At 49.5% G+C, this 16,112-nt stretch overlaps 1 protein-coding gene across 3 annotated transcripts in view; it reads left to right on the top strand.

Moving 5' to 3' along the window:
* Positions 1–16,112, top strand: part of LOC115394289 (partitioning defective 3 homolog) — a 274,828-nt gene that overhangs the window by 102,024 nt on the left and 156,692 nt on the right. For all 3 annotated transcript variants that reach the window (XM_030099575.1, XM_030099573.1, XM_030099574.1), the window contains exons 4-5: positions 8,576–8,751; positions 11,119–11,256. In XM_030099575.1, coding sequence (XP_029955435.1) covers positions 8,576–8,751; positions 11,119–11,256 — 314 coding nt within the window. The remainder of the gene's footprint in view (positions 1–8,575; positions 8,752–11,118; positions 11,257–16,112) is intronic.

Raw genomic sequence — 16,112 nt, forward strand, 5'->3', positions numbered from 1 at the left:
AACGTTTGCTTTACCACGAGGCGATGACATGATTTCCACTTCAAATCGAGCCGGAGCAGAAGTGAACCTGACGAATCGGCCCTGACTGCTTTAAGTTACGCTGCTCTGTGTAAAACCAGGCGCTGCATTTTCCCCAGACCATAAAATCAAAAGCACTGCCGCCATCTTCACAGACAAATGTGAGGAATCTGCTCCTGGGATCCTTTCCAGTTTACTTGTAAAGCGATCGCTGCTCACACACTAACTCTGAGCGTGACGTGAGGCTGATGGCGTTTCAATCACAAACCAGACAATCCTCAATGCGGCGAGAAATGAAAGGGAAAGCAAGTGTCCACCTTAGCATGACGGCAGAGTGTGAAGGGCCTCGCCCAGGCTTCAAAGGTGCCTCAAATGGAAGTGTGTGTGTGTGTGTGTGTGTGTGTGTGTGTGTGTGTGTGTGTTCAGTCCGGGGCGAAAGCAGGAACTGTGGCGGTGTCATGCTCCTCAGCCTGTGATCACCGCTGCAGGACTTCAAGGAGCTGTTGCTTTTCCATTTCATCACTCCGCACACCTGACTGGGCGCCAAGTTGAGCCCAAACTGTTTGAAAGTTTTAATGTTAGCTTCCATCAACAAGAAAGTCCGGAAACGGGAACAAAAAAGAACATAACTCTGTTTTCTCAGCAAAGGAAATCCTGCTAATTTTCACTAAAATCCCACATGATTGAAGGCAGTGCAGTGACTGAGGTCAGTTTATTGGCCACTGAGCACATCCAGCATCCTTCTTCATGTGCGACGTTCACAATTAAAGTAATTAAGTAAAATTTAAATTATTTGAAATATCCACAAATCTGTGAAAGTTTCCTAAACCATGACTGTAGTAACAGAAGTGAAAGGCTGTCAGATGTGTAGAGCGGCGGTCTAAGAATAGGTGCACGGACTGGTTCAGCCACGGTAATTACAACATTTGCACACAGTGGTTCCCAGACGGCGTTGGGCGCGTAGCGTCACCAGCAGGGCGAGGGCTCAGGGAGGACGCATCTGGACGTCCAGCAGTGAGTACACACGTCCGCCGTGGTGTCAGTGACAGTGTGTGTGTGTTCGATGGTAGCTACAGCTCTCCATCGATGTGGTTTCTGCTTTAACACGTCATATTGAAACAGGTGCGCCGTTAGCAGTGTTGAATCAGTGCTAACAGATTTAGCTTGAGAGAACTTCAGACACTGGATTTCTGCGTATGGCTGAAGCGGTGATCTCCGAACACGTGGGATTTGTTTCGTGTTGTCTGAAGCGGAGCGGCGCAGCTCGCCGGAGCCACGCCTCCGGCGGCGTGCCGATCTGTCTCTGTCTGAACGGTGTGTTCTATCGAAACAGAACTCTCCACCTTTGTTTTCTGAGCTGTACTTTCCACCGCGACTCATGACTTGAGTAATGAAATTGTCTTGCCTGACTGAGAGTCTTTTTTCCCTGAAGTGATTCGGCCTTCTACTCGGCTTTCACTCTCCGACACGAGCGGAGTGATGAAACCGGCGAGCTGCTTTCAATTCAGGTTCCAGACGGAGAAGAGGCTTGATTAGGAGAGGCCGGCGTTTATTTCATCACCAGCAGCTTTGATTTTGGGATTTGCTAACCGAAGTGAAGCCGGGCCGGGAGCCGCTGCTCGCTCCACGCCCGTGACATTTCCAGAGCGGTGTTTTTAATCATGAGCGACTCGGCCACATATCAGGCTGAGTGAGATTTATGGCCTCTTTTCAGCGGGAGCCTGTTCCTCTGGACCGGCCGTAATGGAGAGACTCGCAGAGTGCTGTTTACACGGGAGGCGCTGCCGGCGCTGCTCCCGCCGCCGGCCCACTGCTTGTTTGGTTTGTTGATTAGCGGCTCTCAGGGGGCCTCGCTATAAAGCACAGTCCCTGAGAGTCTGCTGGGGGGCGGAGGGGGCGGTGGAGAGTTGCGACTTCATTTATTCAATGCAGTGAGCATTTTGATGTCGTATTTACTTTCACACTGTTTTACAGACTCTGTTTCACTGCGCTGTTTGGAACCGGAAACCCAAAAGATGAGATCTACTGTATGAGAAGAACATTTCACCTCCTGCAGCCTAAAACTGGAACTTTTATCTAAAGGATTCTGTTTGGAATAGAGGTCATCCTCCTCAGGAGGACGTTTTTGTTTTGGTCTTCTTTTCTAATATTAAACTTTTCTTTCCCGACGCAGATTAGTTACACTTCATTTGTTCATTTCTCCTTCCCACTGCAGGTTTATTGAAGGATTTGATCTTTTTATGCTTCAGATAAAATGAAAATGGGATGAGAGAGAGAGAGAGAGAGAGAAGAGAGAGGCTGGCAGAGGACTCGCGTTATGTTTCCATGTTTGGTCACAAGCAGCTTCATTATTTACTGAGGATTTGTGCTAAAAACAGAGAGAGGATGAAAATAACTTGGGGTCGCGCTCAGGTGCACAAAACCATGCACAGATTATTTCAACAAGTATCCCGAGTTTAAATGCTCACAGCATGTGGACGGTGGGCCGATAAAGCCTGTTTTCCTGACTGTTCCTTCATGTTGAAGCTGGTTTCCATCCATCCATCAGCTGGATTACATCTCCGTCTGAGTAAAGGTCAGCGGCTGATGTTTATTCAGAGTCGGTTCGGTCTCGCTCTCCGGGCATTGCATCAGATTAGAGTTTGCAAAACATTTCACAGAAGCTCTCTAAGTGGTTTTCTCGACCCCGCTTGGCCCCCGGTTGACCAGTCCTCTACATATTTCATCTTCTTTCCCCCGTTCCGTCCCTGTTTCCCATCACTCCAGAACCGGGCTGCTCCGCCACCAAAAATACATGAGGTGGAAGCCTCCGTCCTCCGTCCTCCATCCTCCGTCCTCCGCGGACGCCGCGGTCGGGCTGTATTCAGTGGAAGTCCCCTCTCCTGCTCACCAGGGACATCAATATGTAGCCGGTGGTCGGGGAGAGGGAGTTAAAATGGCCCTGTGCCATAATTTATTCAGACTTTGAACCGGCCCGGGCTTCAAGTATTCAAAGTAGCCCAGGAAAAAATAGCTTTTAGACATTTCATGAAGCCTTGGTCGCTTGGCATTTATATTTAAATCAGCCCGACGTGAAAGCAGAGGCTCGGAGCACGCCAGGGCCAGAGGGCCACGGGAGAAAATACCTCATTCACCCAGCAGATAGTCTTCATCCGCGGCGGGCCGGCAGAGCCTCCGCGCCGCCGCCGCCGCGCTCGCATTTGTATTTAAATGCTGGTAAAGGACTTGACTTCATTTATTCTGTAACCTCTGACCCCCCTCATTGAAAAGGAAAACTGCACCCCGGACAGACTGCAGCAGGAAGCAGTCGGCGATGTTTGCTGCACTGCAGATTCTTTCTCCCACTGCTGTTTGGTTTTTTTGAAGAACACTCAGCCTGCAGACCTCTGAGCAGAGTCGAGCTCTGCAGGCCGTCCACCTTCAGGAAAACAGATTACGTTGGTTTGGAGTCGGTGTCAAAAGCCCCAGCTCCAGCTTGGAACGGCGTCTTTCCTTTTGCTTTTGTCGGAGGATTTCTTGACTCCATGACAGCAGACAGTGCTTTCTGTTCCAGTTCAGAGGCAGCTCTGCGTTTGGTGTCGGTGCTCACAGCCTCCTCTGCTCTCCGCTCCTGCTGGGTTTGATTGTTGTGCTTCCTGCCGCTGATTAGCCCCGCCTCCCTGGTTCACCTGGTTAAAATCAAAACAAGCAGAGGAAAAGTTGACTCCGCTCACTGTTCCTGCACGTCTTCCTCGGGATGGCGAGTCGGGCTGGATTCCTCCTGCTGTAAAGTGAATGTCGTCATGAAAGCTAAACACAGGAGCGCCGTCCGTCCTGAGTCCGTCCTCTCCGTCACCTCATCAGCATGCTGGAGCCGAGACTCCATTACCGTGAGCTGGCAGCCGGGCCACTCCCCGCCTCCCAGGTACCGCGAGGTGACGACTCCGTACTTTCGGCCATTTCGGTGATTGAAAACTTCCGGAGCTAATACATTAGCGCTGACCGTCCCTCCATGTCTCTCACCACTGAGTTAGGAGTTCATTTTTCAGAGCAGTGAGAGCAACTCCAGAAAGAAAGGTAGAAGTGTTTTGAGGCGAAGACAGTTTTTTATGCTTTCATTTCAAAAAACATTTTTGAACGATGTCCGCTAACAGTGAAACGATGCAGCTAGCATCTTCTGTAATGAATCGATGCTTCCAGAGCGGACCGGTTGTTCTTTTCACTCACTCTGCTCTTAATGTCGTTAGATTTTTTTTAATTCTTTTTTCAGACACACATTTATTTTGTTTCACTCTGAGTCTGAGGTTTTGTAAAATCGACTAAAAAGACTGAAAAGCGTCCCTGAGTGCCTGTTTAGCACTGCACCTGCTTCAGACGGCGTCCTGCTCTCAGGCTGCTGCTGGACGCTCTGTCCTCCTGCTGGACCAGTAAGTCTACTGTTAGCGCTTCAGAGTCCAAAATAGACCAGGACAAACTCAAATAAGCACCTTAGATCATTGTGAATTTCTCCTATTAGCATTGTTCAAACAACAGTAAATGACTTTACTATTGACTTTCTGCTGCGAGGATATATATGTGATGGTGCTTTTATCCTCCGTGATTCATCGGAGCTAATTTATTTCCCGGCCAAACAAGGTGAGTGTGAAAGATAAATAAAGGACGGAGCAATACGCGGTAATAGCCCCGGGAGTCTGACCTCTCCGCGGTGAGTTGTGGCGTGTCTACATCTCTACGACCCCGTGCCCCGACCATAATCCCTCACTACAGGGGCTGGATTAGGGCCTCGACTTATTAGCGCCCCCCCACCCCCGGCGGTCTGGCTCCCGTTTCGGCGCGGATCGATTGCAGACTCGGTCTGGAGTGGCGGAGCCGGTTATTAAACGTGGGACCGACCAAACCCTTCGGACCACCGGGATAATCCCATCACAAATTAAGTGAGGGGAAATTGGTGTGAAGAGCAGGGGGGGGGGGGGGGGGTCTTCATGTGGTGACCTCTGAGCTGCCAACGCACAAACAAGCACACCGCTGCTTATTTATGATATGTTAATCTGCGAGGATTTGTGTCTGTACCTACGATGGATCAGCATGTTATGAAAGGAAAGCGCTCGCTTCATAATGAATCCTGCGTCTGGAGACGGGAGCCATCGATTTGCTGCGTTGCTATCAGGACATGCGAGCAGAGATGCTGCTCGTGTTTATCTAATCAACGGCAAAATGGAAAAACTGAAGCAGTAGATTAACAGTAACAGCTGTTTGATTTGCCTACAAATCAAACGGCACTAACGATCACTTTTTAACAGTGAATATGTCCGGAAGCATCTGGAGGCAGTCGCACTGAACAGAGCGAGATCGATGCTGCCATGGCTTCCAAAGGTCCAGAAGCTTCCAGGAGGAGCAGGAAGCCTGGAGATGTTCTGGGAAATGCGTCACGTTGTTCAATCTGTCCTCCGGCTCCGGTCTCCGTCCAGAGATACACAAAACAAAAGCGAACATGCACACACACACACACAAACTTTACAGAATAATTAACTGAAAGGTTCTCTTCTCTTCCTGAGTCACTGTCACTTCCTGTATTAGTCATTTTCCTGTCATCTCTGATTCTGCCACGTCAGATGATGCTGGACGTTAATTGCGCTCCGTCTGAGGTGAATATCATTACAAAGCCCTGAACTGGACGTGAACCAGACATTACTGAAGCTAATGTCGTTATTAACTCTAAAGTAAGTCCAGGCTGACCGGCCGTCCCGCCGCTCCGTGTGCTTCCTTCATTTGATTCCCGTCCTCCGCCGAGGAATCCGGCTAAATAAATGAAACACGTGCGCTACGAAGGAGCACGCGTTATCTTAAAGGTTCCGTCTGGGACTCTGAGGCGGGTCGAGCTTTGTTGGGAGTGTGTGGCTTCCACAGCGAGCTGCTTGAGAACTCTATCAGCGACTCCCTCATGAGAGAGAGTGTTGTGTTAAGTCGAGTTGCTCAGAGAAAACAGAGAACGGCCTGTCGTCAGCCGAGAAAGTTCCTGGAAGTTTCCAGATGTCATCAGATCTGCGTGTGGAGCCGGGCTGCCGGCGTCGCGGCGGGAGGAGGGGCTTTTCCGTGACAACAGGCTGCAGTCGGATAACGCCGCGCATGTTTCTGCGCTGACATCAGCCGAAAACAAAGCTTTGAAAACCCGAATGTTCAGAAACCCGCCGGCAAAAACACTCGGCTGGGATTTAATGACGAGGATTACTGTGAATGTAAAGACACTAAATCTTGGGTGCGGGTTTGCTGATTACTGCTGTTTGCTCTTGTAAAGTGTTTCTTCCCAAAACACACTGTCAGCATTAAATGTCCTCAAAAAGCAGGAGGAGGATGTTCAGTCACAGCAGAGAGGCTCCAGAGAGAGGAAGGTCAGGTGGAATCATTCTACTCTCTGTTTGTGAGATGTTCTCTGACAGTCAGCATTGTTTTTGCTAATAAGTAAACTAAAGAAATATCTCGGATAATGTGGAAAAATGCCAACAATAGAGAGCCAACTACACAAAGCAAAGTAATCCATCATGAAGCCAGGCTGAGCAGCGGTTCCTCCAGATTACACTCCCTGATGAGGAGGCGTCTCAATCATCACCTCAGCGGTCTGAATATGACCGTCTGTAAGCTCTGCCATGGCAAACAGAACCCAAGAAACACCCGCAGAGATTCAGTCAGACTCCAGAGAGAGATCACAGAAAGCCAGAAGCTGCTGGGTGGTGCATCATGGGGGATTTGGAAGCGGTGCATGTGGAGCTGGTACATACACATTGATTGTCTGGATTATTGTTGACTCTGTTCTTCTGTCTAAAGGGTAATTCTGCTGCTGTTCTTGGTTTTTGGCTGATTCGGAGTGTTGCCCTCTGCTGGACGGAATGCTAAACGCTCGTTCCAACTCGCTGGACTTACTGACCAATAAAAGCAGTTTGAAGTTCACACATCTGTCTCTGTGTTCGTGCAGAGCCTCTGCGGTCCAGTCAGTGTGTGTTTACCAGCAGACTGCTGAAGCAGGATGTTGCTCCTCCAGCGTCTTTCACGCCGTCTACAAAGCTTCTGACAGGTCAATGTTTGGTTCTAATCTTTAAAGCGAAGCTTTATCGCGGGAAGAGAAGAGATTTAAGCCTTTCAGTGTTGATGATAATCTCTCTCTAAATTACAGAAGTGTCAAATAAGACGGGATTAAATAGTATTAGTAAATAGACTGCGAAGTTATACTGGGTAAATACAATACATGGAAAGTTCAGGTGAAGGATAAGTGAAAGTAAATAATTCACGGCGTCAGAAACACTGATTTCACCTGGATTCGTCTTCCTTTCTGGCCTCGAAAAAAAAACACTTACAGTGCTTCTCCAAACTCCCCGATCTTGTCAAAGTGTTAAGAACGCACGAGTAGCTACACATCGTAAGCTGTGATTAAAAAGCGCCGCTTCCACCGCTAAGACGCGTCTCCGGTGTATCAGCTCCAAGCTTAGCGCCGGCATATGCTCACCGCAGTGATCCGGCAGCGGGTGACAGGTGGTTCCTCCACTATTTGCATAATTATGGGAGAACGCGCAGGCTGCTCGTACGTCATGAACACATCCATATGGCCTTTTGGGAGCGTGGGGATGATGTATGGATGCCGTGTCAGACTTTCCTACGGATTTCTCTGAATGTTGAGAAACTTTCTTCCCACGGAGTGACCCGTTTCTATGATATACGAGCAGCTTTTCAGCAATTACAGCTGTAACTGTTGTTTTTAAAGCGTCCGGCTAAGTCAGGGGTGTGTTATCACATGGTTATTTTCTCTCGTATTGCCATTTTTTATTGCCGTGCTGGTAATTGCCCCACTGATGCAGTGCATGCACAGATACGTTCTCTCACTGTAGTGAGCTTTAAGCCAAGCCAAACGTTCCAAACGTTCCATAGGCCAATTATACCCTGTTTTCTTTTGGGGTTAATAGACCTGTTAAAAAATCAGCAGCGCTTACAGTCAGCACTGCCCGTGTCTCGGCGAACGCTGGAGCTGCAGCGCTAGCAGCAGGGAACTCTGGGAAACCGAGGTGCTCTTGAGTCGGGCTTTGTGTGAGTTCTCCCGCTTTGTTCCGTTTTCTGGGAAGTGAGTTCTCTCCGTCCGTTCTGTCATGTTTCTCTGCAGAACATGCTGTGGGTGAAAGGTCAGGATCATGGTTAGGCTATCTTTGTCGAGCGTTTGCCTGTGAACGTCCGTGGTATGAAACTGAAAACTGAACCAGCCCCCTGTGGTTAAATCCAATTAACCACCCCGTCCAGTCCTGCCGCCACCTGACGGCACTGTTTTCACCACAAATGGGATTAGTGAAATACAGCAAACGTCCCCAGCAAGAACAGTTAAGCTGTTCAGAAGTGTGTTACTGATGCCAGGATCATGGTTTTCCTGGAACATTAGCATTATTTTGCAATAATGCTGTCCAGGTGTTCATCAACAACATCTGGTGGAGGAAGTCTTTACAGTTTAGTAGTAAAAGGTCACCGGACGTCCTGTTACATTGATACCATGTGTCTTCTTGTCTCTCCACTCACCTTGTCTTCGTCTGGTTGTCCTCTGCAGGCATGTCTCTCAACGTCCGTCGAAGCAGCGACCCCTCGGTGGCTGGCCTGGAAGCCGGCGAGGCTCCGGAGGAACCGTCCAGGAAGAACCCGGCCCGCTGGTCCACCACCGCCGGCTTCCAGAAGTACGGCCACAAACCGCCGCCGAGCGGCGGCACGGGCAGCCTGGAGAGAAAAGTAAGATGAGAAAAAGGCACAAACCTTTGACACTGACGTTGCATTCTTCATTAGAGCAGCAGGCGCCGGCGTTACCGATTCACACAGCTTCCTGCCCAGAGGTGCTGCTTCAGTAATCATGTCAGAGATATGTGCTCTGAAATCTTCCAACCTCCAGCAGTCTCTGTTTTTAACTTTTTCCCCGCTTCCTCTGCTCATTTTCATTCCTCGCTCTCCTCCACACCCCAAATCAAAGCGCTGGCAGTCAGATAGGAGCGCGGCGCTGCCCCGCTCGCAGATATCCAGCAGTGGCACTGATTCTCTCCCTGACACCGCTCCCTCTGATAACAGCCTTTCTTTTCTCTTCAACAGATGAGCAGAAATTGTTAAACACTGTCTCTTTGTTCCGGACTCACCTTTTTGAAGCTTCCTCTGATTATGAATCCTATCTGAAAAAGAGAATGAAACAAAGCTCAGGTACATCTTCCTCGTCGCTTCCGAAAGAAAAAGGAGCCAATTAACTTCTCAGAATGGCCGCCCCCACGAGGCGCTGACAGACCTTTACCTCTCGCTGAGACGGAGCCGTGTTTCCAATCAGAGCGTGTGGTTTTTAAAAAAGGGGGGGAAATGATGGAGTGCTCTGAACGTGACACAGCAACGCGCCGCGTGATTAGCGCTCCTGGGAGCGCAGGCTTCATAATCCCATTTAAAGACACTTTGGCTGTCACAGCCCAAACAATGAGAGTTCAGGGTGAATTGCTTATTAGATCTCTCTTTTTGTCAGTGAAACCTCCTTTCAGCTCCATTTGAAGCAGCTGAGGACCAGACGAGGAACTGCTCAGTGCGTCCGAACCATCAACACTGCAGAGTTTTCTCAAATACCTGCTCTTAACAAATCTAGGAAAATCTAGGATGTAGCCTCCACACACCGGGGGGGCCGATTGACACCAAGCTGACTTTGATAGCAGAAGGTTGACTTCCTGTCAGACTTATAGACCTTTTTTGGTTTCAATTAACACTTCTTTTGCCTTACTCAAGCGAAACAAATGCCTCTTTTCATTCTAATGTCGACCGAGCCCAAAGAAAATCCATCAGCGTGAAACAAACTGGACTCATCCTGTAACGAGGGATGATTGATAAACCGGGAACGCTCAAGTGTCCCATTTAGCTCTTGACTCTCGTCTGGAGCAGGTGATCAGCTACTTCAATTACAACAATTTAAGTCATCCTCCTGTCAGCAGTATTGTATGAAAAGTAATGAGCTCCCAGCAGGAGGCTGTCAGTCCGATTGTATTTTTCAGCTGACAGAACCATTAAAGTCTTTCCTCCTGATCCTCGATTTCTCCTCCAAAACACCCGACTGTCACACATTCCCTCCGTTTCCGGAGGAAGTCTGTTTTAATGCAGCCTCTAACAGATGTTTAATGCATCAGTCGCGTTGATGTATTTATTTCTTGGCACAGACTTTCTCAGAAGGAGCCGTATCGTACATCCGCTGTGAGAGCATATGGAGGAGCGCCGTTCTCGCAGGACGCGTCTCTGCTGTGTGTGATTGGCTCCTCAGCCGGCCTCGTTCTCGACCCCAGTGTGTGTGTGTGTGTGTGTGTGTGTGTGTGTGTGTGTGTGTGTGTGAAGATTATCGGTGATGACAATGTCGATGTTTTTGCAAAACCAAGCAATCCTTACCCAAATGACTAAAATTCTCAACAAAAAGCCAGTTTATAATGAACCTTTCTGGTGAAAAGTCCTCCAAGCGTCTCCTGTTGCATCATGGGTTTTTTTCACAAACTGTCCTTGGCAGTGTGGTTTTGATGTTAATGTTGGTTTTCATGGCAGCTTCGCTGAGATCTCTCAGCTGTATCACAACACATTTGTTAAAAAAACAACAAAAAAAAAAACAATAATTCTTCTTAATATTTTGTTTTTTAAATTAGAGGTTTTTTCCATTTGCTTGGTGGTTTGGTCGAAATCGGATCCTCTTACTGGCCAGTTTTGGCCCACGGACCTTACGTTTGGCACCCCTGGACTCTAATTCTTCAGCTGCTGTTTTAAATCAGCCTTTCTTGTATTTTTGATACCAGTTTGCTTTCCTTTTCTTCACTTTCATCGACACAGCTTCGCCCCTGACCTTCCCTTTAAATCCGCGGTTGTCTTGTTTGGCGTGCCGGCTGGTGTGTTGTGGTGCTGCTGGCCTCTCTAACGGGTCCGGTTAATTCTGCTGCTGTTTGACGTTGCCTTGGCCTCGGGTCTGTGGACGGTGCCTTCTGGGTAATGGACGAGCTCGGCTCATTATGAAAAGCCTCGCATTAGAAGCGGAATTTAAAATAGAAGTGGATAAAAGAAAAAGATGTGGAAGTGTTTCACCAGGGTTGTCCTGTCGCTCCGCAGGGCCGGGGAGCCCACGCCTACCGGAGTCTTCCCCGAGACGCGAGTGGCTGGACCACTCAGTTCCAGAGAGAGATGACTCGGTCGTCGCTCAGCGCCAACCATCCCATGGTGGACCGGTGGCTGGACCGGCAGGAGCAGGTAGGCATGGCTCCATGACCCCGGTGAGGACCGACCGGAGCCACGCCGGCGGCTCGGCTCCAAGCAGAGCGGGGGAACGGCGGCGGGCTTCACACTCCTCTGTGGCTGTGCTTTTCATAGAGTCGCAGTGTGCACTGTTCGCCGCCGCAGCCCGCCTCCTCGCTTCACACCTCGGCGCTCTGCCGGCACTTTGTGGTGGACTCACCCTGCGACCGGTCCCTCCGCCGTCTCCGTCAGAGCAGGAAAATATGCTCCCTTTAGAAGTTATTAAAAGTGACAGCGGCTCTCGGCGGGGGGCGCGGCGATGACCTTGGGAAGTGTGGAACACGCCGAGCGGGATGTGGAAAGGATCGGCGTGTCGGGCTGCACTCCGCCGCCTGCCACGGCTCCTGCAGGAGGTGTTTAATCGATTCCTCCTTCAGGTTAAAGGGCGGGGAGGTGGAAAGGAAGGGTGTGAAACATCGGGTGATGAACGGAGGAGTGGATGCAGAACCGACGGAGGGAGCGGCGATGAGCCAGCGGAGGACGATCAGTCGGCACGGAAAAGAGGAAGGACAATACCAGACCGACACCGGAGATGCCAAATATACTGTCATCAGAAGACTTCAGTGTTACTCAGTTGTTCTCCAACATCCATCCATCCATCCGTCCATCCGTCCATCCGTCCATCCATCCATCATCCATCCATCCATCCTATATACAGTGTGATTCATCCCAGTCTAAACTCATAGAAACCTTCACACTTTCATTCATTTCAAAGACTTATTGTTGGAAAGAAACTAAGAACCTTTAGAAAACCGACTTCCTCCTTACGAGACCAAAATACTACTGTTGAAGAGTCTCTCTTGTTCAGGCTTCCTTAGGTTTCTACTTAACCTTTCAAAAGCCAATCTTTACGAAAATGAACCCACAGAATTGCACGCAGTCTGTGAACTCTGTGCTATCGAACCTGCTTTAAAGATGTTTGATTCATGGAATCCTGGTGAGAAAAGCTGTGCGCCGGTGAGATGCTGTATTCAGACGAAGTGAAAACATAAGAATCCATGAGAGAGATGCATTTCTGAGACTACCTCCATGGGGTCCAACCACCATATGCAGTGTTTTTGTATCTTAGCCTTTGATTTCAGTTTAATTTTTAGCAAAAAATATGAATGAATGAAAACGCCGTGAATCAGTTCAAGATGAGGATTTTAGAAAAAGTTAAAATCCCTGTGAATCCAAGATTAAAGTTTGAGGTTAATGCTCATAAAAACCGTTAAAACAAAAGAACCTAACAAATGAATGTAAAATGTGGGATTATTATTTCAGAGAAGGCGTTCTACCAGCCGGGTTATGTAAATTCATAATGACGAGCAGCAGGAGCGCCGCAGCGTGACGCTAAACATCGGCTCGGCGCCACCTGACAGTTTGTCGTCTGACTGAGACGAGCTACAAAACATCACTCTGCTCATTAGAGGCGAGAGCGCGGCGTCGGAGGCGCCGCCTCGTGTTTCCGATCTCCAGGACGGTCGCCGCCTCCCCCTCTCGCACGTCGCTCCGATATTCTGCCGTCTGCGTGACGGACGGGCGGCGCAGCGGCGGCGGATCGCGGGATAAAAATACGCAGCGAGGGTTAATTAAAAAGAACTGTGATCCTCACTAAAGCACGGGCGAAGATAATGATACGCATACAGACGCGCTCAGTTACAGGCAGATATACCAAGGTTCTGTAATTAGTCACCGTGTTTATCACCATCATTTATGCTGCATTTCATTGTTTTATTTGATGGGAACTGACAAAAGCAGAAACGGAGAAAGAAAAGGGCGCGGCGCTCATGCCGCCACGGTTTTATCTTGATATTCAGGAGGCTGGGTGTCAGATTGCGTCATCTCTAAACTCAGGTCTTCGTCTGTGTGTGAAGCGTTTCGCTCCTGTTCTCCGCCGTTGGCTCGGCGGCCATCGTGCTTCTCTCAGCCATTCATATTTCAGCAGGCCGCTCCGAGCTGCGCCGCCATAAATTAGGAATGTGGAGTGGAGGCTCTCGGGAACGACACATCAAATCCTCACGCTCAGAGTGCCGGAGAGGTGTCGGAACGGTGGTCTTCAAAACGCCATTAACCACAGAATCCAGAAATAACAGGCTGATGGAGGATTGGGGGGGGGGCTGCTTATAGGAGAGTTTGAACGCAGCGTCTTTTAAAAACGCTGCATTTTCATTGCCGTTTAAACTGTTTTCCTTCTCGTTCAGCAGCGTTCAGTTGTGCGTCTGAAGGATAATATAGTTATTTCTCACAAATGTTTTTTGTTTTTTTACTTTCAAACATAACATTTACATAGAAAGTCATATTTTAACTGTCTTCTCTACGTATCCGTCCCCTGTGACTCTGCTGGCGGCGCCCGGCGTCCCCGAGGCTTCGCTTTACAGCTTCTTTATGTCCGCCATGCGTGTTCGACACAAGGTCACGTGACCTGCAGTTATCCGGGCTGACTGTCTTAGCGTTGATTTAACGAGTCAATAAATTCATATCAGCGTCAAATGGCTTTCTGTAAAATTTCAGCGGCCCACACACACACACACACACACACACACACACACACACAACACACAGACCACGTCCTGCCAAATGTGGCGTGAGGGGAAGCGTGCGTTATCGGCCGCACACACCAAGGCCTGGCGAGTTAGTCTTCATATAAACAGCTGACATTAATGCTGTCCTATTATCCCACTGATGAATGTTAATGGGCCTTCTGCAGCTCTCTCTCTCTCACACACACACACACTTCGATCCGGCTGAGTGGCTCTAGACTGTATTATTTGGCGGCCTTGATGAGAGAGTGGAGGCCATTACCGTGAGCGCTAGCCGAGGCTGGACTGACGGCGAGCTGCCAGTCAGGCGGATCCGGCCGGCGGAACACGCTTCGCGGGGAATTCGGAAAGTTATGTCGGAGTGATAGTTCCTATTTATGATCTATGCGTGTTTGGTGGGTTCCAGCGGAGACGGCGTTACGTAACGCGGCTCTGATCAGGCGTCTCTGACGGGCTCCCGGCCGCCGCAGTGCCTCCGCCTCTGCTGTCTGAATGAGACGCCTCGTCTGGATGGTTTTAAAGCGAAGTGGCGCCGCGCCCGGCCGCCTCGCCGCGCCAGCACGCTGAAAGGCAGGCGAGTCCATTCAGCTTCACGCCTGAAGAAGAGGAGCGAGCGGCGGCGGCGCCCTGCTCCTTCTCTCTCATTGTCTTCACCAAAGCAAACGCAGATCGGCCTTTGAGCGCGCACGCCACTGGCGTGTTGTTTCCCTTTGTTTTTGCCAACAGCTGGTCTCCAAAAACAAGTGGAATGATTCTCAGATCCGAGCTGTTTTACACAGACGTTCCCAGAGGCCTCGTTTCCGAGCAGCGTTTTGAAGTGATTGTTGTTTACTCCACATTAGCGGCTCGTCCATCCGCCAATCCAACGATTGATTCCTGAACCTTCCGATCGAAGCGGAATTACACGCCGGGAGCCAGGAGCTCTGCGACTGTGAGGCAGCGGGGCGAACCACTGCACCACTGCTGTGGCCTCACCTTCAAATCATGAGGCTGATGATTGGACCACTGGACAATCACAAAGCAGAACCTTCACAAACGCAGGGAGACAACAAGAAGATGAATTATTAACGCTTAGTTTATTTCTCCAGACTGCAGAACCGGAGTCACAAAAACAGTCCAAACTAGGGCTCCGTCTCCGCTGCTTCTGACTAAATGATGGAGCAAAACTTCTGAAAGCAAAGGATTTCAAGTTTATGACACTTCCCTAAAACCCTTGGGCAAGTCGGTATGAAAGCGAGCGTGGAGTTCTTGGCAGCGTTGTGTGTGTGAGTGAGCGAACTGGGTCTGTTCTCTGCACCGGCGTGTCGGTGGAGCCCACACAGTCTGCGGCGCCCGAGGCGAGCTGCGAGCGACGTTAACGCATGAGCATGGAGAGGAGGCACCGCAGACCCCCCCCCCCCCAAAACCACCCCCACCTCCCCCCGTCGGTTCTGGCGTTGTGCTCACTTGTTGATGATTGACCGAACCTATTAATAGGCGACTGGAGTTGGAGGTTGTTGAAGATTAATAATTCATCGCTCACTTATTTTTAATGATGTTGGCGGTAGGACGGCGTGCTCCTCCACTTATCTTAATTACCCTGTTAATTTGCAGACGTGCAGAAGGCTCCTGCTCGTTATTGGGAATTTGAGTTCAGTTCAGTCCAGTTCCAGTCTGAAAGGTTCACTTTTAATTCCAGTGCTCGGACGCTTTCATGTCTTGCATATTTGAAGTTTTTCTCTCATCTGCGTTAAAATCTTCCAACCGGAGAAGGCGGGATGACGGTCGGTGTTGCTCCACCACAGCCGTCTGGAGCAGCCTGCCTGGCAGATTGGGACCCTCTGTGTTCTCTCTCCAAACTGGCATCTGTTTGTTGCAACCCAGGAGTTTCTGCTGCTTTTGTGTTTCTCTTGTTTATCCCTCAGAGTTCCTCATCGGTCCCCGGCGGCTACAGATGTTCCCAGTAACTCCACCGGTACTTCTTTCTGAACTCACACTGCTGTTATTGAATTCCTGAATTTGCTCAATCTGAAATTCATCAGAGAAAATGTCGAATTTTCCTCCAGTCTTTTATCTACATGCTGGAAATGCCAGCGTGTCCCAGACTGATGGAGCTCAAAATGCTGTTTTTTGTTGTTGGTTTGTTCTTTGCAGCAGAGAGAAGGAACTTTTTAAGTGTGACCACAACCCTCAAAGACTGCTCAGAAATCTGAAAGGCCAAAACAAAGCTTCTTTTTACTTACCCTCTTTTGATATTTCCTCTTTTTCCCCCATGTTTTTGGTGAGTGGAGACATTTGTAATGAAAACAG

The sequence above is a fragment of the Salarias fasciatus genome, chromosome 9, assembly GCF_902148845.1.
Source record: "Salarias fasciatus chromosome 9, fSalaFa1.1, whole genome shotgun sequence".
In the NCBI taxonomy this organism is placed as follows: Eukaryota; Metazoa; Chordata; class Actinopteri; order Blenniiformes; family Blenniidae; genus Salarias; species Salarias fasciatus.